The following is a 20,081-nucleotide window of genomic DNA, read 5'->3' as shown; positions in this document are numbered from 1 at the left end:
GGATCTCAGCTCACTGCAAGCTCCGCCTCCCGGGTTCACGCCATTCTCCGGCCTCAGCCTCCCGAGTAGCTGGGACTACAGGCGCCCGCCACCTCGCCCGGCTAGTTTTTTGTATTTCTTAATAGAGACGGGGTTTCACCGTGTTAGCCAGGATGGTCTCGATCTCCTGACCTCGTGATCCGCCCGTCTCGGCCTCCCAAAGTGCTGGGATTACAGGCTTGAGCCACCGCGCCCGGCCCATGGAGAATTCTTATCAAAAACACAGGCAAAGGGAAATGGCTGCATTTAAGCACAAAAGTTGGGGGTGAGCTTCCTGGAAGCTAAAGATAGAACACAGCACTCAATTAATATAAATTGTAACAGTGTGGGCCAGGCACAGTGGCTCATACCTGTAATATCTGTGCTTTGGGAGGCTGAGGCGAAACAATCGCTTGAGGCCAGGAGTTTCAGGCTGCACAGTGAGCTATGATCACACCACTGCACTCCAGCCTGGGCAACTAAGCAAGACTCTGTCTCAAAAAAAAAAAAAAAAAAAAGGGAAGAAAGAGAAAAAAGTAACAGTCTGGTTTTATTTGTGTTTTTGGTTTGTTTGCTTTTAAATAATAGTCACTGAACAAGATGATCTCTTTTTAAATAATAGTCACTGAACAAGATGATCTCTTTGGTCGAAGTTTTAGCCAAAAAAAATGAAGATCATCAACATAAGGATGCATTTTATATTGACTGTCACTAAAATCCAAGGGCATGAAACATTCTCACTGGAAACTATATTTATGTAAATTTCTCTTTGAAAATGTAATATTCATAGATTTTATAAGCAAAACATTACAAAAAAATGCAAAGTACCAAAATATATTACAGGAAAATGGAAATTACCCAAATCCCACGACCCAAACACTGCTAGTGTTTACTTTCTTTCCACACTGTCTCACGTCTATTTTCTCACTACAGTGAGAGCCCGAAGAGGCGAAGGGGGCTTCTATTATTGCATCCTCAGTACTTTGCTCAGATTCTAGCTTTCTTAAAGTACACTAAGCACAATTTATTACTGATAATACTAATAACAGAATCATTATAGACAATACTGAGATATAGAGAGGCAGTTTGTCCCTCCACTTAATAAACTGAGCTGTCACTGTTTTGACTCATCTTGTAACTCCTTTTGTTTCTCTATTTATAAACCATTCCCAGTGAGTTGACACTTCTAACCTGACCTGTGCAGAGATATTAGAAAATAAAGTTTGCTACATATATATGATCACAGAACTCCTCTGCCTGAAAGCCTCTGCTCTTAGAACAAAAGGCCAACTCCTGATGGTCCCTAGATTTATCTGGTTAGCTCCATCTCATTTCCTTCCCCCACCCCCCAAGCTCCACATTACTTTTTGGTTCTCCCAATACTATCTCCCTTACTTAGTTAATTCCCATTCATCTTTCCAATGTCAGCTGAAATGTCACTTTCTAGGGGAAACTTTCTTGGCTTCTCAAACTAGGCCAGGTCACCGGGTAGAGACTCCAGTACCTTCCTCGCACAGGTCTTACCAGGTGGCAATTTTACACTTAATTCTGTGCGTATCTGTTTATATGATCAACGTCTGCATCCTGCAAGTCTGGTTTTCCAGATTATTGTATCCCCAGGGCCTAGCATTTGTAGACGTCTCATTCAACAGATAACTTTTAAGTGTTTGCATCATGTCAGGCATTCCTGTAGGCCCTCATTTTGATTGATTGAGGTTCCCTCTTCCAGGCAAGTGAGGTGTTGCTATATTAAGATTTACTACTAAGCCGGGCGCGGTGGCTCAAGCCTGTAATCCCAGCACTTTGGGAGGCCGAGACGGGCGGATCACGAGGTCAGGAGATCGAGACCATCCTGGCGAACACGGTGAAACCCCGTCTCTACTAAAAAATACAAAAAAACTAGCCGGGCGAGGTGGCGGGCGCCTGTAGTCCCAGCTACTCCGGAGGCTGAGGCAGGAGAATGGCGGGAACCCGGGAGGCGGAGCTTGCAGTGAGCTGAGATCCGGCCACAGCACTCCAGCCTGGGTGACAGAGCAAGACTCCGTCTCAAAAAATAAAAAAAAAAAAAAGATTTACTACTAAGCCGGCACGGTAGCTCATGCCTGTAATCCCAGCACTTTGGGAGGCTGAGGCGGGTGGATCATCTGAGTTCAGGAGTTTGAGGCCAGCCTGGCCAACATGGTGAGACCCGTTTCTACTGGAAAAAAAAAAAAATACAAAATTAGCCGCCCGTGGTGGCGCATGCCTGTAGGCCCAGCTACTCAGGAGGCAAGGCTAGAGAATCGCTTGAACGCGAGAGGCGGAGGTTGCAGTGGGCTGAGATTGTGCCATTGCATTCCAGCCTGGGAGATAAGAGCAAAACTCCGTCTCAAAAAACAAAAAGAAAGATTTACTACTAAGAATTACTGCAGGACCTCAGGCTCAACTAATAGCTTACACATAAAATCACGTCATAAGCAATAGAAATATGTTTTGCTTGTATCCAAAGCAAAAATTTATAAAATGGCAAGCGTTAAAAGCACCGCCAGAGTCACGATTGTTCAAAGTCACTGAAAGAAGTGTTCTGTAAAATAAACGTCCATTTGTAAAGCCAATCTTCATCGCCTAGGTTATAGACTTTTCTGGTTATATTCTGTCTATATTCTCAAGTATCAAGTTTATGAGAGAACCAAACATCTCTAAAACCCTCTTCAGTAAAGCCTTTTCATATGACAAAATACCCTGATCCATATTCTGTATAGAAGACAACTGAGGAGCAGGGGCACTCCGGTGACCTCGTAAAGGTCGAATATGTGCCGGAAGGCGAGACCAGAGGCGCACAGCCCCCAGCTGAGCTGATGCCACCCTTCCCACCCAGTGTCCTCCCGCGCCCTCCAGGCCACTTCCTCCCCTTCAGACCTGCGGGTCCCCAGAGCCGAGGCGCCCGCCTGTGAAAAGATACCGGGAGTCCTCCGCGCCTGGCGCCAGCCTCCAGCTCGCGCTCCTGGGGAGGCCGGGAGCGTTCCCACCACCGTCCTCTGACAAGCTTGTGGCTCGGCCAGCTCGGAGTCCGCCAGGACTGAGGAGACAGTCGCGCAGGCCAAGCCCCGACCGCGCAGAACCAGTGCGCGCCGAGGAGACGCGGGCGGAGAGGAAGGAGCGCTGCTGCGCCCCCTGCCCGCTGCCACCCCAGCCCGCGCCTCAGCGCGAGTCGCGGGGACCGCGAGTCCCCGGTCCGCACCGCCCAAGGGCCGCCGAGGCCTCCTCGCCCCTACTCCCGCCTCCACCTTCCCTCACCGGCCGGAAGACGAGGCACTCCACCAGGGGGAGCGCGCCGAGGCCCGGGGGTGACCGCCTCGAACATGCTTGCGCCGGGCCCAGGGACGCTGTCGGTGTTAAAGGGGGCCCGCGGGCAATTGCTGCATCTGGGCTAAGAGCTGGAGTTCCGATTCGAGTGTTTGAGTAAACGAGTCGATATCATTAATAATGACAATTGCACAAAAGAAAATACGAAAGAAACCCCCCGCCCTGGCGCCCGACCAGGCCCGCCTTGGCGCGGAGCCACCGGCCCTTCTGGGTTTTCGGGGCAGCTGGCAAGAGGGAGGTAGGCAGAGGAGGCGGCTCCGGGTCCGACTCCCGAGCTGACCAGGGCGGTGCGCCCGTGACTCCTGGCGGCGGCCCAGGCCCGGGTGCGGGCATGCAGGGGAAGGCGACAGCCGCCGCGCGCTGGTTCCCGGACCCTGCCCAGCGTGGCGTGGAGACCGACGGCAGCACAGGGGTCACCGGTATCCAGATGGACACCTCCCAATCGAGCTTTGTTCACCAGAGGGCTAGGCCTTTCTCTCCCTGGTCCTTCTCTTCCCCCTGCGACCCAGCTTTTCCCCCTACTCCTTCCCGGGAGGGCGGGCACCCATGCAGTGGCCTCCATCTGGACGCCACGGGGCTCTGGAGAGGCGATGACCCCTGTCAGCCCAGGCTGGTATAGAATTAAATAAAAATTTTGAATGCCCAGATGGCTGCGCGTAGAGTGGCAGCAGGCCGGGCCGGCGGCGCCAAGGTGCCCAGCGGAGGGCCAGGCGCTCAGGGCGCAAAGCTGGCCGCCACCTCGGCCCCTGCCCCCCGCCCCGGGGTACCTCTGGCCTGTCCGGTGGGGTCGGGTCGCTGCGGCCGCGGCGGAACCCGGCTCCGGACCTGGATCACAGCATCCAGCGCGCGGCCCGCGAGGCGCCTCCGGTTACCCTGGGGCCGGCGTCCCTCGTCCCATCGGAGCGCGCGAGGACAGCGCTCTGGACTGCGGTGCCCGGCGACAGGTCGTCGGATAGCATTGACAGCACCTTCCTTTCAAGGTGCTTTATGCCTGCCCTCTGCACGTGCGGAGGGCAGGGTGACCAACGCAAAAACCTGAGCTGCGCCTCCAGACCCGTGCACCCCTTTGATGGGCATCTGTGGTGTTTATCTGTCCCCCGAAAGCGGTGACCGAAAAGTAAATAAATGGGCGAGAGGTGGTAAAAACCTGGCAGTATTTCCGCTCGTCCTGTCGCGAACTACATATCCCAGGGAGCCCGGGGCGCCGGGACGCGTGTCCACCCCTCCATCCACTTGGAGAAGGCCTTACTGAGTTTGGCTCGACGCACGGGCCAATCCCCTCGCCCTACACCTTGGCTGGAACCTGAGACGGATTCGCTCCCAAAAGATGCTCCAGTGGCAGGAGCAACTCAAGTTCATCATTGTCCTGAAAGAGAGGAACAGCGCGGTTCTCGGCCGGAACAGCAGAACGGCAGGGGACCCTCACCTGGGCGCAGCGGGGCACGGGCTTTGATTGTCCTGGGGCCGCGGAGACCCGCGCGCCTGCCCTGCACGCCGGGCGGCACCCTTTGCAGTCGCGTTGGCTGCTGCGATCGGCCGGCGTGCCCCTGCCGAAGCCTCGGCTGCTTCTGTCCACCTCTTACACTTCTTCATTTATCCGTGGATCATTTCGAGAGTCCGTCTTGTAAATGTTTAGCATTTTGCTACTTTATTGCTTCTTTCTGGCGACGGTTCCAGCACTCGCCGAGACCGGCGGAGAAAGGCAGCTGAGCCCGGAGAAGAGCGAAATATGGGGACCCGGGCTAAAAGCAGACGTCGTCCTTCCCGCCCGCTATTTCTATATTCAGGCAGTGGATACATCAGGGAATAAGTAAGTCGAGAAACGGCTCCTTACCTATTTTGGATGGCGGTTAAATCTGTTTCTCCCTTTAAGTTTTTTCTTTCCAAGAACTCGTTTCTCCACAACAGTTTAAATTCCAGGATATTTGGGTACCAATTTTTCTCTGTAGCTGTAGAAATTGTTCCGAATTATAATATATGCAATATAATGTGTTGTATATAACATATAAAATAATCTCCTAGCAATTTTGATCTTTCCAAGAACTCGTTTCTCCACAGCAGTTTAAATTCCAGGATATTCGGGTACCAATTTTTCTCTGTAGCTGTAGAAATTGTTCCGAATTATAATATATGCAATATAATGTATTGTATATAACATATAAAATAATCTCCTAGCAATTTTGATTCGGATTCCCACATTATCAGGGCAAGACAAAGTCCCTCCACTTTGCTGGAAATACTGTTTCTAACTACTTTTCGCATAAGCCGTTATAAGGGATTTAAACCTAGCTGTTAGAGACTTGATGGGCTTCATCTTTCTCTGGTGCGGCTCTCAATTTTCAAGGAGACATCTGCAGGTAAGCATGTTTTGAAACTGAAAAAGAAAAATGAAGTACTATTTGAAACTTTAGAGTTCAGAAGGAAAGTATCGAAGTATTAATCTCCTATATGATTGTAACAAATATTTTGTTCCAATGAATTTAATACTTTAACATCATACTTAAAAGTTATTTTTTTTTTTTTTTGAGATGGAGTCTCGCTCTGTCGCCCAGACTGGAGTGCAGTGGCCGGATCTCAGCTCACTGCAAGCTCCGCCTCCCGGGTTTACGCCATTCTCCTGCCTCAGCCTCCCGAGTAGCTGGGACTACAGGCGCCCGCCACCTCGCCCGGCTAGTTTTTTGTATTTTTAGTAGAGACGGGGTTTCACCGTATTAGCCAGGATGGTCTCGATCTCCTGACCTCGTGATCCACCCGTCTCGGCCTCCCAAAGTGCTGGGATTACAGGCTTGAGCCACCGCGCCCGGCCTTAAAAGTTATTTTTATGATTCATATACTTCTGAAATGATTGTCTTTATTATTGGTGGATGCTGACCATGTGTATTTCGTACAGAAAAAAATACTGGAATAAAAGGTTGTCAAGTGAAAGACAGGTTGTAAATTTTGTTATTTGGCAAAAGATGATACACTACCTACTACTTTGCTTTTGCCCATGGCTGAGCGTGATTTTTGTTTTTTTAACACAGGGTTTCACTTCCTAGCCCAGTCTGGAGTGCAGTGGTGCAATCACAGCTTACTGTATCCTCAACCTCCCAGGCTGAAGCTACCCTCCCACCTCAGCCTCCCTAGTAGCTGGGACTACAGGCGCGTGCCACCTCGCCTGGCTATTTATTTTATTATTATTATCATTATTATTATTATTTGTAGAGACAGGATCTCACCTTGTTGCCCAGGCTAATCTCGAACTGCTGGCCTCAAGCAGTCTCCCCGCCTTGGACTCCCAAAGTGCTGGGATAGTAGGCATGGGCCACAGTGCCAGGCCTGAGCGTGATTTATAATACTGATATTGTAAAGATTCATTGGCAGAGATTTTTCAAAATAAGATCATTATCTTTGGGACCACCGTTTGATCACAAATATCCAGATGTGATGGCATGAAATAAATAAGTTGGTAAGAATATTTTTCTATATGGAATGCATGAGTATGTTCTATGCTTATATAGACTAGTAGTCTTAACATATTCCATTGTGATTGTTTAATGAAACTGTTTCATGTTATCTTGGCCACTGTCATCCTCATTTTTTTTAAATCTTTGATCCATCATATTCATTCTGGTACTAAAAGCGTAAGATAAAAAGAAGCAATTATATGTTAGAGGAAGAATGTGGAGGAGAATAATCAACTTTCCAGACTGAAGAGCATAATCTTTGTGTGTTTGTTCATTAAAATAATCTGTTTATTTTCCCCATCGCCTTTTCATCACAGATTCACATCTTCTCCAGGCGAAAAGGTCTTCCAGGTGAAAGTCTCAGCACCAGAGGAGCAATTCACTAGAGTAGGAGTCCAAGTTTTAGACCGAAAAGATGGGTCCTTCATAGTAAGATACAGAATGTATGCAAGCTACAAAAATCTGAAGGTAGAAGTTAAATTCCAAGGTCAGCATGTGGCCAAATCCCCATATATTTTAAAAGGTAATTTGGAATATAATTTTATACCAGCAGTATTTGAATAAAATAATATATGTTATTGCATCAACAAAAACAACTTGGCATGATATATATATATATATACTTTTTTTTTTTTTACTGAAAGAAAAAAAATAAAGGCTTTCTACTTGAAAGCTAAGTTATGAGTCCTGGTAAAAGACAAGATTTGAATGGAAATTCTGATTTGCTTAAGAGCAAGGAACATATTAGTAGAGAATTTACTCCGTGAAGACATACATTAGCAAGAATAATCAAGCTGTGTGCATCATCATATATGATACTTTCTTAATTGGAAATATATGACTTAAGTAACTGATAAATGTTATTGAAATTTGGTAGATCACTTCAGAAAGGGAGATAGCTTGAAAGAGAAGGGGGGCACTGGTGGTTGTTTTTTGTATTGTTCCAATGCCATTTTCCCAGAGAAATTCTCTGACTTTTTTTTTTTGTTTTTTTTGAGACGGAGTCTTGCTCTGTCGCCAGACTGTAGTGCAATGGCGCAATCTTGGCTCACTGCAAGCTCCACCTTCTTTGTTCAAGTGATTATCCTGCCTCAGCCTCTCAAGTAGCTGGGACTACAGGCACGCACCACCATGCCCAGCTAATTTTTGTATTTTTAGTAGAGACAGGATTTCACCATGTTGGCCAGAATGGTCTCATCTCTTGACCTCATGATCTGCCTGCCTCGGCCTCCCAAAGTGCTGGGATTACAGGCATGAGCCACTGTGCCTGGCTATTCTGATGTTTCTTATATAGGATGAGAATACAGTTTTGTTACCTAGAGCCATCTCCTTCCCTCTTACAGGCGACAGTACCACAAAACAGTAGGAAAGCAGTGTATATACAAGGGCAGAAATCTTGCCCCCCTTAACAACTGCAAGAAAAGTAAACTTTTTTTTTTAATTTTTGTAAACTCTGCAGAGAAGTAAGAAAAGGTAAACACTTTTTAAGAGTGTCTAGGCTCGTTTCCTACATTCCGCCAGTACCGCCTGGTATAGTATCACCCACTAAACCTTAAAAAGATATTCCATTGTCAGCCACTGCCTGGGTTAGGTGGGATCTGACAATTATAAAAAGGAATAACAGTAAAACCTCAATGCAGATTGTAATTAACTTGTTATAAAATTAGTGAAGTGGACTGTTTTGAGAATTACTTTTGCTTCTTTTTGTTGCTGTTGCTGTTGAGACAGGGACTCGCTCTGCTGCCCAGGCTGGAGTGCAGTGGTGCAATCACTGCTTACTGCAGCCTCAACCTCCTGGATTCAAGCAATCCTCCCACCTCAGCCACATGAGTAGCTGGGACTAGAGGCACTCACCACCATGCCCCACTAATTTTTGTGTTTTTTGTAGAAACAAGGTTTCACCATGTTGCTCAAGCCGGTCCCGAACCCTAGAGCTCAAGTGATCTGCCCACCTCGGTCTCCCAAAGTGCTAGGATTACAGGCGTGAGCCACTGTACCCAGCTACTTTTGCTTCTTTTTTTTTTTTTTTTTTTTTTTTGAGACAGTGTCTCGCTCTGTCGCCAGCCTGGAGTGCGGTGGCGCAATCTTGGCTCACTGCAAGCTCTGCCTCCTGGGTTCAAGCGATTCTCCTGCCTCAGCCTCCCAAATAGCTGGGACCACAGGCACGCGCCATACCACCTGGCTAATTTTTATATTTTTATTAGAGGCGGGGTTTCACTATGTTGGCCAGTATGGTCTCAATCTCCTGACCTCATGATCCGCCCGCCTCGGCCTCCCAACGTGCTGGGATTACAAGCGTGAGCCAGGGCACCCAACCTACTTTTGCTTCTTAATAATTCCTTAAAAACAACAACAACAACAACAAAAACAGAATAGCAGTTCCTTGTTTATTTTCGTTGTTATTGATGATTTACTTATTGAGAAAAGTACCTTAGACACTTTAAGAACCTGTTTGTATAACAGACCATCAAAATATTAAATCATATCACTTCTGTCTTTCATTAAAATAGGTATGCCCCTCTGATACCCTTTTACCAGTATTTGGTTATTCTTCAGTCTATAAAACATAAGGAATAATGAGCTGTAATATATACCATAGACATAAACTAAGTACCTGTTGGCTTTCTTTTGTTTTTTGAAACAGAGTCTCGCTCTGTTACCCAGGCTGCAGTGCAGTGGCGCAGTCTCCACTCACTGCAACATTCACCTCCCAGGTTCAAGCTGTTGTCATGCCTTAACCTCCCGAGTAGCTGAGATTTCAGGCACACACCACCATACCCAGCTAAACTTTTTTGTATTTTTAGTAGAGATGGGGTTTCAACATGTTGGCCAGGCTGGTCTCAAACTCCTGACCTCAAGTCATCCACACACCTCGGCCTCCCAAAGTGCTGGTATTACAGACGTGAGCCACTGCACCCGGCCTCTATTTGCTTTCTTTTGAACTCATGCAAAGTAGACCTTATTATGAATATATCACAAAACTTCACTGTGAAGAGCTGTCGGAGGAGAAGACTGACTGACCTGCAATGCCCCAATATAGTAAAAATGTATTACTTTTTTCTTTTCTTTGAAACAGGGTCTCACTGTCTTGCCCAGGGTGGAGTGGTAAAACATGGCTCACTGCAGCTTCAACCTCCTGGGCTCAAGTGATCCTCCCACCTCAACCTCCCAAGTAGCTGAAACCACAGGTGCATGCCACCACACCCAGCTAATTTTTTATTTTTTGTAGAGACAGGGTCTCCCTGTGTTGCCCAGGCTGGTCCCGAACTCCTGGGCTCAGGCTGTCCTCCTGCCTTAGCCTCCCAAAGTGCTGGGATTACAGACATGAGCCCACCTCGCTGGCCTGTAATTCTCTTAAAATGTGTTTTCAATGAAAATGCTCTTCCTATGTAACTAGGCAAAACTTATGAAGCCACATTATAGATACTTATTACAAGTTTCAAATGCTGAGTGAAATTATCACTGTTGTGCTTTGTTATTCTTATGTAAATAGGGCCGGTTTACCATGAGAATTGTGACTGTCCGTTGCAAGATAGTGCAGCCTGGCTACAGGAGATGAACTGCCCTGAAACCATTGCTCAGATTCAGAGAGATTTGGCACATTTCCCTACTGTGGATCCAGAAAAGATTGCAGTAGAAATCCCAAAAAGATTTGGACAGAGGCAGAGCCTGTGTCACTACACCTTAAAGGATAACAAGGTACAACACGCGATTCAGGTTTGCTTGTTTGTTTTAGTGATTTTTTTTTTTTGCTTGTTTTGAACATTTGGCTACAATTAGCTAAATCATGTTATAAACATCATTCGAATGAGCATTGTGACAAGCTTTTCCTCAGTGAAATCTGCCAGTGTTTTTAGACTAACATAATAAATGGTAAATTCTCTTTTAGGTTTATATCAAGACTCACGGTGAACATGTAGGTTTTAGAATTTTCATGGATGCCATACTACTTTCTTTGACTAGAAAGGTAAGTACATGTTTTCTCTTAGCTGTAATAGATCATTTAAGCCCAGATTTTACAGGATAATTTTTCAAAATACAAATTCTAACACTATCAGCGTATTCTCTTCTGGAGCCTCATGATAATACTGTTGTGAAGCTTTCTGTTATTTCAGTATCTGCGTTTGTTTCCTAGGACTGCCGTAACAAAGTGCTACAAACTGAAAGGCTTAAAATAAAAGAAATATATTCTCTCGCAGTTATGGAGGCCAGATGTCCAAAATCAAAGTGTCAGCCAGGTGCCATGGCTCACTCCTGTAATCCTAGCACTTTAGGAGGCCGAAGCGGGTGAATCGCTTGAGCCCAGGAGCTCGAGACCGGGCTGGGCAACATGGGAAACCCTGTCTCTACAAAAAAATACAAAAATTAGCCTGTAGTAGTTTCAGCTAATGGGGAGCTGAGGCAGGAGGATTGCTTGAACCTAGGAGGTCGAGGCTGCATGAGCTGAGATCACACCACTGCACTCCCAAGGCCTGGGTGACAGAGTGAGATCCTGTCTCAAAAAAAAAAACTAAAGTGTCAGGAGGGTCAGTTCCCTCTGAGATGATCCTTTCCTTTCCTGCCCCTTCCTGGCTCCTGGCAGTGACCCTCCATCTTTGGTGTTCCCTGGATTGCAGCTGCATCCTCCCATCTCTGCCTCTGTCATCACGTGGGCTTCTCCCCTCATGTCTCTGGGTCTCTTCTTCTTATAAGGACACAGCATAGTGGATTAATGGCCCAGCCTACTCCAGTATGACCTCATCCTAACTAATATCTGCAACAACCCTATTTCCAAATAAGGTCAGTCTGAGACACTGGGGTTTAAGACTTCAGCATATCTTTTGCAGGGACACAATAGTTTATAGAGGAAAGAAAAATGCCTTATCATAAAATTATTTTGGTACTAAACTAACTTTGAGTCCAAAGATGACTTGCCTTGTACTGAATCCCATTCCTTGGAATAATGGGCTTTTGTCGGGTTCTAGTGGAATGGTTTGAAAGTAATGTCAAAATAGTGGATGTGAAAGACTCTACCGACGTTTTTACCAAATGTGTATTTATTTATAATCCATTATAATATTTATTTATTGAATAATTTGCATGTATTTCTTGATTAAACTACTCATGGAAAATCATAATGCCTTTCTTTTCGAGATTTCAAAGCACTTACAGTCTGTTAATTCTGAATGTAGGTAGTTATATAGCATCAATATTAAACCTCCTTTAAACTAAGACATCGGAGTACTGTCATACTTCTCTTGCTCCTCTGTGTCAATCTATGGGAAAATGAGAATGTTCTTCAGGACTTCAGTTTCTCAAGATGCTTCTCAGACTGATCAGTGCTGGTCTGGCCTTAAAAATATACATCTGTTGTTTTGTAAATACGCTAAACATTTTCTGTGACTAGATAAAACAGATCCTCTTTACATATTTATGCCATTTGCCAGTAAAGGAAGGAAGCATAGCTTGAAACTTACTATGTTGCTGTTGGTGTTGGGCTTCCTGAGTTCAAATCCTGGTCCCACCACCTACCTGGTGTATGTTTTTTAAAATGGAACCATTAGCTCACTAGCAAGAAACTAGGGTTAGAGTCCCAAGTGCTAATTTTTAAATTATTTTCCAATAATTCTCCTTCTCTTTGATCATCTTAGAGGCTGTTCGCAGTATTAGAACAGAGATTACTTTTGCCATTTCATCCCTTTCGTAGGGAGCGTAGAATGCTTATACATGTGACCATATTCTGAAAAATTGCCCACTATTCAAACCAAGGTAATTATCATTACCTAAAACATGTAACATTGGCCTTTCATTAATGCAATTTCAAATTTAAATTGATAAATACAATGTATTATCCAATGCAGGAAATGTGAATAAGCTTCTTGTTTTGTTTTTTCTAGGTGAAGATGCCAGATATGGAGTTCTTTGTTAATTTGGGAGACTGGCCTTTGGAAAAAAAGAAATCCAATGCAAACATCCATCCGATCTTTTCCTGGTGTGGCTCCACAGATTCCAAGGATATCGTGATGCCTACCTACGACTTGACTGATTCTGTTCTGGAAACCATGGGCCGGTGAGAGAGAAGTCAGGGTTGGCCCAAAGCCTTGGTTTTCTTTCTTTGGTGAGTTCTTTTCAACAACCTTTGTGACATGATGATTTGGGAGGAAAATCTGTTGCACTTTGTTTTCTAGGGTAAGTCTGGATATGATGTCCGTGCAAGCTAACACGGGTCCTCCCTGGGAAAGCAAAAATTCCACTGCCGTCTGGAGAGGGCGAGACAGCCGCAAAGAGAGACTTGAGCTGGTTAAACTCAGTAGAAAACACCCAGAACTCATAGATGCTGCTTTCACCAACTTTTTCTTCTTTAAACACGATGAAAGCCTGTATGGTCCCATTGTGAAACACATTTCATTTTTTGATTTCTTCAAGGTATGACTTAATCAGTGGCTAATCTTTTTTGTTTTTCTAATGTATTTGTACATAGTGCTTTGGAAAGGGAAATTGAGGCCTACAAATTACAAGAGGTGGGAGAAGTTCGCACAAAATTGAGTGAATATCGAGGCATGGCGGTGCTGGGGACTGTTTTGGCAACCAGGATCTGCCCTCTCTGGCTAGTCTTGACATTAAATGTGCATCAAGGGAGTTTGGAGCCTGGATAGAGCTGTAATTTTTTTCCAGCTAACCCTTGAGATAAGCACATGTCACCTCCAAATATGTTTTTAATAATACTTACATGTAAGTCATTTTACAAATACTTTCCCCAGAGCCATGTTATCACCACAGAATAAGGAAGATAGAAACTATTTGTTTCTTATCAGGCCTTGTGGTGGAGAATGACTTGAAACCCATCCAAATGTTCTGCCTGGGAATTAGGGTTTGCTTTCTGTGTCTAGAATGTGGATTCCCCGTGTTTCCTGGGGAGTAGTCCTTTTTCTAACAACTCCCTTTTTAAGGCAGTGGGCAGCACCCTGCTCTTTAGACCGCGGAGCTGTTTCTGAAGTCCCCCGTGGTAGGGAGAGAGGTGGGGAAAAGGTCGTCATCTGTCTTCTGTATGTGGGAAGACAAGTGATTAAGGAGTTCTGTCTGCCCTGTAGATGACCAGGATTTCTTTTGACAGGTTGTGTTGAGGCAGGTTGACCTAAAGAATGTTAGAAGTTGAATTGTTCGTATTTTTCTATATGCATATCCCAAAGATGTTTGAAAGAAATGATTATAACCAAAGTGCAAGGACACTAGTCATCCTTCCTCAGTGGAGGGATGCTGCATCCTGCTTTGGCTTTATTCCTACCTGTTGAATTTTCTGCAACTAAAGATGAAAGATTACTACAGTTCTATGAATATTTTTATTCATAGGTGTTCTTGCTCCACAGCTTGCTAATTTCTTTAAGACATATGTCTGGGTGTTTAAAAAACATGGTTAGCCAGGCGTGATGGCTCACGCCTGTAATCCCAACACTTTGGGAGGCTAGGGCGGGCGGATCACCTGAGGTCCAGGGTTCGAGACCAGCCTGGCCAACATGGTGAAACCCCATCTCTACTAAAAATACAAAAATTAGCTGGGTGTGGTGGTGCATGCCTATAATCCCAGCAACTTGGGATGCTGAGGCACAAGAATCACTTGAACCCGGGAGGTGGAAGTTGCAATGAGCTGAGATCACGCCACTACACTCCAGCCTGAGTGACAGTCTCAAAATAAATACATAAATAATATGGTTAACATGGCTCAGAATGTGCCATCATGAGGGGCACGTTTGCAATCAATAAAGTAGTAGGAGAATTACAAAAACTCACAAATGAATCTATCCTTCCTTATGTTGCAGCCTTAGGACAACAGTATGATTTTATTGGCTGCTTCAACACTAGATTTGTATCCTCCTTTGTAAAATTTAGGAGCACATCAAGCATTTAGCTCTAGATCAACCTGTTGTATAATGACGCTTACTAAATGGCAAAGGCAGAGCATGGAAGCTGGCCAAATTGTGTCTGAGGATTGCAAAGGTTTATGTGTGGGTTGGGAAGGAAAATAGAGTGGAGAAAAGGAAATTTAATGGAGGTTCTTAGACTTTACCATTGTTTTGCAGCATAAGTATCAAATAAATATCGATGGCACTGTGGCAGCTTACCGCCTGCCATATTTGCTAGTTGGTGACAGTGTTGTCCTGAAGCAGGACTCCATCTACTATGAACATTTTTATAATGAGCTGCAGCCCTGGAAACACTACATTCCAGTTAAGAGCAACCTGAGCGATCTGCTAGAAAAACTTAAATGGGCAAAAGATCACGATGAAGAGGTAAGGTTAGTCTCCTTGAAGGCTTATTTCCACTTGTTTCCCAATATCATGGGTCCCTTTGAAATGTATTGTACCTGGAGAGCATCCAGGATGTTCACGTAATAGACTTTGGCCTGTAAATGGGAAGCTGCCTGCTCATGGATGGCACGGCAGTTCCTCTGGGCTGAACACAGCGAGCACTGCATCTTACATTAACTCTCCACTCTGCATGTGAAACAAAAAACTAACCGGGTTGCGGTGGCTCATGCCTGTAATCCCAGCACTTTGGAAGGCTGAGGCAGGCAGATCACCTGAGGTCAGGAGTTCGAGACCAGCCTGGCTAACATGGTAAAACCCTGTCTCTACTAAAAATACAAAAATAAGCCAGGCGTAGTGATGGGTGTCTGTAGTCCCAGCTACTGGGGAGGCTGAGGCAGGAGAATTACTTGAACCTGGGTGGGAGGCGGAGGTTGCAGTGAGCTGAGACCACACCATTGCACTCCAGCCTGGGCAACAAGAGTAAAACTCTGTCTCAAAAAACAACAACAACAACAACAAAAAGTTGAACTGTGGCCTTGATTACACTTTCTCTTTCAGTAGGGTTGCTCTGAGCCACAAGCATTACCTCCACTAGCAATGTGAAAATTATAAGATGGCCAGTCTGGCAGGAGTCACTAACTGGCTACAGGTTAAAATGAGGGATTGATTCAGAAGTAGATGCAGCCATAAATAGATAAATAAAGAGGGATGGAATGCAATAAACTTTAAGCTAATTGTTTGCTGAAATTTGTGAAGGCAGTGTGCTAAGCTTCATCTTGCGTTTACAAAGTCGTCATTAGTTTGCTTGGTGTACACCTTGTCTCTCCAAGAGAGGCTTAATTCTAGAATGTCCAATATGACTTCTCAAACTTTCAAGTCTTAGAAACCTCCCTCCGATTTAAACAAACATACTCTGTTAAATGTTCTGTTTTACGACATGAGACTACCCCCAAAGATATTATTTCCCACAATTGCCTCAATGTATACGTACTCTGAAGAGCAGTTTGCAGATGCCTGCATGGGAAAAATGGATTCTATTACAGGACTTTATCATTGTTCTTCCTGTAGGCCAAAAAGATAGCAAAAGCAGGACAAGAATTTGCAAGAAATAATCTCATGGGCGATGACATATTCTGTTATTATTTCAAACTTTTCCAGGTCAGTATTTTCCAAGAAAATTATCACATATAAGTAGACATGTTAAAAACAAATAATATTTTACTTAACAATTTCTAAACATATGTTACTATAGGGAGATACATATATATATATGTATCAGAAGTATATATATATACTTCTGTGGATGAAAATCAGAGACAAATATTAAGTAATCATAAAAATAGTTGAAAACCAAAGATTAGCTAATAGAAAATGTTACAATATTAAGTGAAAAGTATTAATATTAGAACTATGTGATGTTTGACTAAGAAATTGGCCTCTGATCATACACAGTTATGGTGCATAGATTTGTATGTTCTCTTTGTGTTACATTGCTGCTGCCTCACCATATCTTTGTCTAAACAGTGCCAAGTGTGTTTGGGCCTCTTGTGCTGACTCCATATGAGCCATGACTTCCCTTGGAAATTATATCCATGGACCCGAGCATTTAGAGATTGTAATCAAGCATATCTGACCATTTAAAGGACTCTTTTTAAAATGTGGTAGTAGGCCGGGTGCAGTGGCTCACACCTGTAATCCCAGCACTTTGGGAGGCCGAGGCGGGCGGATCACCTGAGGTCAGGAGTTTGAAACCAGCCTGACCAACATGGAGAAGCTCCGTCTCTACTAAAAATACAAAAATTAGCCAAGCATGGTGGTGCACACCTGTAATCCCAGCTACTCGGGAGGCTAAGGCAGGAGAATCACTTGAACCAAGAGGTGAAAGTTGCAGTGAGCCAAGATCACACTACTGCACTCCAGCCTGAGTGACAAGAGTGAGATTCTGTCTAAAAAAAAAAAAAAGGGTAATAAACAAGTTCTTGGCTAATAATAGTACTAGATCTAGAGTAAGATTTTTATCTCACAGTTGCAGATACTGAGCCCCATATCTGAGGTTCTGCTACAGATGAAAGTTGGTATATTTCTGGCCTGTACTGGCTCCTCCCCATTTTGTAACCTTCCCTTGGTGGAGGGAACTGGAGGATAAACTGTGTAAAATGAATAAACTCAGGGGATTTACCATGTGAATTTCTAAGCATCCATGGGGCAATGTTCATTCATTTAGCATAGGTACTTAGCACAGTGCCTTACTCAGAGTAAGCACCTGATAAATGAAGATGATGATGGAGGCTTGTGCAAGCCATGATAAGGAAAGCAGAATAGTCTCTGTCTTCACATTCTCAGTCTAGGGAAGATTGTGTGCAAAATTATTTTTACCGTAAGGCAGAAGATGGTTAAAAAAAAAAAAAAAGTCATGGAAATGTAGGATAGAATAAAGAGATATCTGTTAGGAATAGGCAGCCAGTGTTCATCCTCTCAGATGCTCTACTGTTGGTGTTCAGAACTAGTATATATGACGGACTATGCATATCACAGTTTGACGCACATAAGTTAAATGAATCATAGTCTTCATGTATTCTAGCCTGTCTCATTGGGTGGATATAAAGTGTTGTATAAGGAATGCTTTTATGTTGTTGCTTAAACAGGAATATGCCAATTTACAAGTGAGTGAGCCCCAAATCCGAGAGGGCATGAAAAGGGTACAACCACAGACTGAGGATGACCTCTTCCCTTGTACTTGCCACAGGAAAAAGGTAACCAGAACTGAGCTTATGACCAGTGTCAGGATAAAAACTAACATTGATCCAAACTTGCATTTATTCCTATAGTCATTCAATCAGGCAGCAAATATTTGAGTTCCTCTCGAGGTCTCCAAGCAATTCAGTCTGCCAGAGAGATAGGTATAGAAGACAGCAGTGCTCAAGAAAGGATGCTACAATGCAGATAATTGAGAAGACATGGTAGCTCCCTGGCAAAGTGGAGGGAAGCCTTTTATAATGTGAGGATCCAGCTCACACCCTAGTCGAATGGATGCTTACAGTCTGAAAAATATTTTCATGTGTATCATCTGATGCCCTCATCTCCTCGTGAGATAAGTTTGGCAAAGTTCATCATCCCAGTTTAGAGAAGGAAAAATATGTAACCACGATTATTGATGTTTTCCAATTCTTCATTTGAAAGTCATCTCTGTTGATACCACTACTTAAGGATCTCATTGATAAAAATGAAAGTCAGGTTCACATCTGGACTTTTAAGGTTAATTGGACCTTAGAAGTCATCGAGTAAATGCCTTCATTTTATGGTTAACAAAACTGAGCCCAAAAAGGAATTGTGGTCAAAATCATCTAGCTGGATTATGGCAAAGCAAAAACCAATCTCTCATCATCAGATTGTGATTGTGTGTGTTTGTATATAAAGACATAGTGTGGCAGGGGACTGTTGCTTTGATTATAATTTCTGTTTGAAGGAATGTAAATTGCATAAAATAGAGTGTATATGTGTGTTTGTGTGTATGTGTATGTGTATGTGTAACATATGCTGACTTGACATTTTAAGCAACATAATTATGTTTCTGAATGGACAAGTTCAAAATTGTGGTATTATAACCAAAGACAAGAAGGCAGATTTGGCAATTATTATGTCTACCTCTCAAGGGGGTGTAAAAGGAATTAAGGTGAGGCCGGCCCCAGTGATGTGACAGAACCAGCGTATATGAGCTCACCCGTTGATAAATATTCGGGAATTTTGCATATTGGTTAAATTTTTGGTAGTTTGGAATCAGCCTGATAAGAATATTTACACCATGACAATCAGCACATGCTACAAATCAGAATTTTGGTTGTTTTATTTTTGTCTTTGTTTTTTGTAGAACTCATTTACCACTAACCAACTGGCCCTCAAAGGTAGTTCATCATCATTGTTAACTCTATCAGTGTTCCAGGTCCGTAAAAATCAGTTAAAACCAATGACAAAACAAGAATTGCCAAATGGAAAGGTTCCCCCTCACCAATCTGTGATTAGGTATCAGAACACTTCTCACTTTGGCTCTAAGTGAGACTAGGCAGCTTCCTTGCTCCACTTCTGCTCAATTGTTTATCTTCATCTACATGATTGAGAGGAGGTACCCAGCCAGTGTCTTCCACTGATTAGTAGAAGTTAGGGGCCAGAATGGTAGCTTTGTTTATTTTTCGCTCATTGTCTATCCTAACCTTTCACCACTACTGTTCATAACCCAAGGCCTTTACAGTAGTACAGCCCGTGGATGTCTGGGTTCCTTATCAGTAGGCTATGGAACACAATGTGATTTTACCCTTAGCTGACTCTGGGCCTCTGGAAATAGTCCCAAGCCCTAAAAGCCTCTAGCGGCAGCTTGGCTCCCTCTCATCTTTACAGGAAAATAATTAACAAATGAATGTAAGTCGTCTTCACTTGTGTAAGACTTCTTGATAGCTCTAAATATTTTGCTTCTTAATTGCAGACCAAAGATGAACTCTGATATGCAAAATAACTTCTATTAAAATAATGGTGCTCTGAAGACTCTTCTTAACTAAAAAGAAGAATTTTTTAAAGTGTTAATTCCATGGACAATATAATATCTGTGTGATTGTTTGCAGTATGAAGACACATTTCTACTTATTATGCAGTATTCCCATGACTGTACTTTAAAGTACATTTTTAGAATTTTATAATAAAACCTCCTTTATTTTAAAGGCCTATGTTGTGCTAATTATTAGCTGTGTTTGGAACAGGGAGCAGTAAAAACAGAGGGAATCTGGGTCCTTGATGCACAGCAGCCCAGACCACCTGCCCAGACTGGTTTTAGATGACAAAGCAATGAACCCCTGTCTCCTTTTAAGCCCATATTATTGTGGGTATTCAGCCAAACTTAATTCTAGCTAATAGTTCATACAAGGCCAATCATCATATGGCCTCTACCTGCGTCTTTAGTCAAATCTCTCAGCACTTTCTAATGTCAATCCAGTCCTCT

At 43.9% G+C, this 20,081-nt stretch overlaps 2 protein-coding genes across 4 annotated transcripts in view; one reads left to right on the top strand and one right to left on the bottom strand.

The window, feature by feature from the left end:
• BIVM (basic, immunoglobulin-like variable motif containing) overlaps window positions 1–4,552 on the bottom strand; it is a 41,050-nt gene extending 36,498 nt beyond the window's left edge. Inside the window, exon 1 of one of the 2 annotated variants that reach the window (XM_025364016.1) lies at window positions 4,131–4,552. The gene's annotated coding sequence lies outside the window, so the exon portion shown is untranslated. The remainder of the gene's footprint in view (window positions 1–4,130) is intronic. The other variant, XM_025364018.1, reaches the window with a different exon arrangement.
• Window positions 4,553–4,578: 26 nt separating this feature from the next.
• KDELC1 (KDEL motif containing 1) lies at window positions 4,579–19,805 on the top strand. Of its 2 annotated transcripts, XM_025364019.1 has the most exons (10): window positions 4,579–5,173; window positions 7,127–7,332; window positions 10,303–10,508; window positions 10,699–10,776; window positions 12,686–12,858; window positions 12,977–13,214; window positions 14,867–15,076; window positions 16,163–16,252; window positions 17,740–17,847; window positions 19,572–19,805. In XM_025364019.1, exons 1-10 carry the CDS (start codon window positions 4,992–4,994, stop codon window positions 19,587–19,589), a joined length of 1,509 nt encoding a protein of 502 aa, XP_025219804.1. In that variant the 5' UTR covers window positions 4,579–4,991; the 3' UTR covers window positions 19,590–19,805. The 2 variants fall into 2 exon arrangements, with proteins under 2 accessions (XP_025219804.1, XP_025219805.1); XM_025364020.1 differs by lacking the exons at window positions 4,579–5,173; window positions 7,127–7,332; window positions 10,303–10,508; window positions 10,699–10,776 and adding an exon at window positions 9,632–9,646.
• Window positions 19,806–20,081: the final 276 nt, after the last annotated feature.

Source organism: Theropithecus gelada, chromosome 17 (assembly GCF_003255815.1).
Source record: "Theropithecus gelada isolate Dixy chromosome 17, Tgel_1.0, whole genome shotgun sequence".
NCBI classification, from domain to species: domain Eukaryota; kingdom Metazoa; phylum Chordata; class Mammalia; order Primates; family Cercopithecidae; genus Theropithecus; species Theropithecus gelada.
Note: the sequence above shows the minus strand (reverse complement) of the source record. Positions and strands in the feature narration are given on the sequence as shown.

Bases quoted from the DNA above. Each gene is read 5' to 3' on its own strand.
- KDELC1 (XM_025364019.1), top strand. From the start codon at position 4,992: ATGTTTAGCATTTTGCTACTTTATTGCTTCTTTCTGGCGACGGTTCCA. The intron at 15,077-16,162 runs GTAAGGTTAGTC...TTCTTCCTGTAG, and splicing joins CAAAAGATCACGATGAAGAG to GCCAAAAAGATAGCAAAAGC. The intron at 16,253-17,739 runs GTCAGTATTTTC...TTGCTTAAACAG, and splicing joins ATTATTTCAAACTTTTCCAG to GAATATGCCAATTTACAAGT.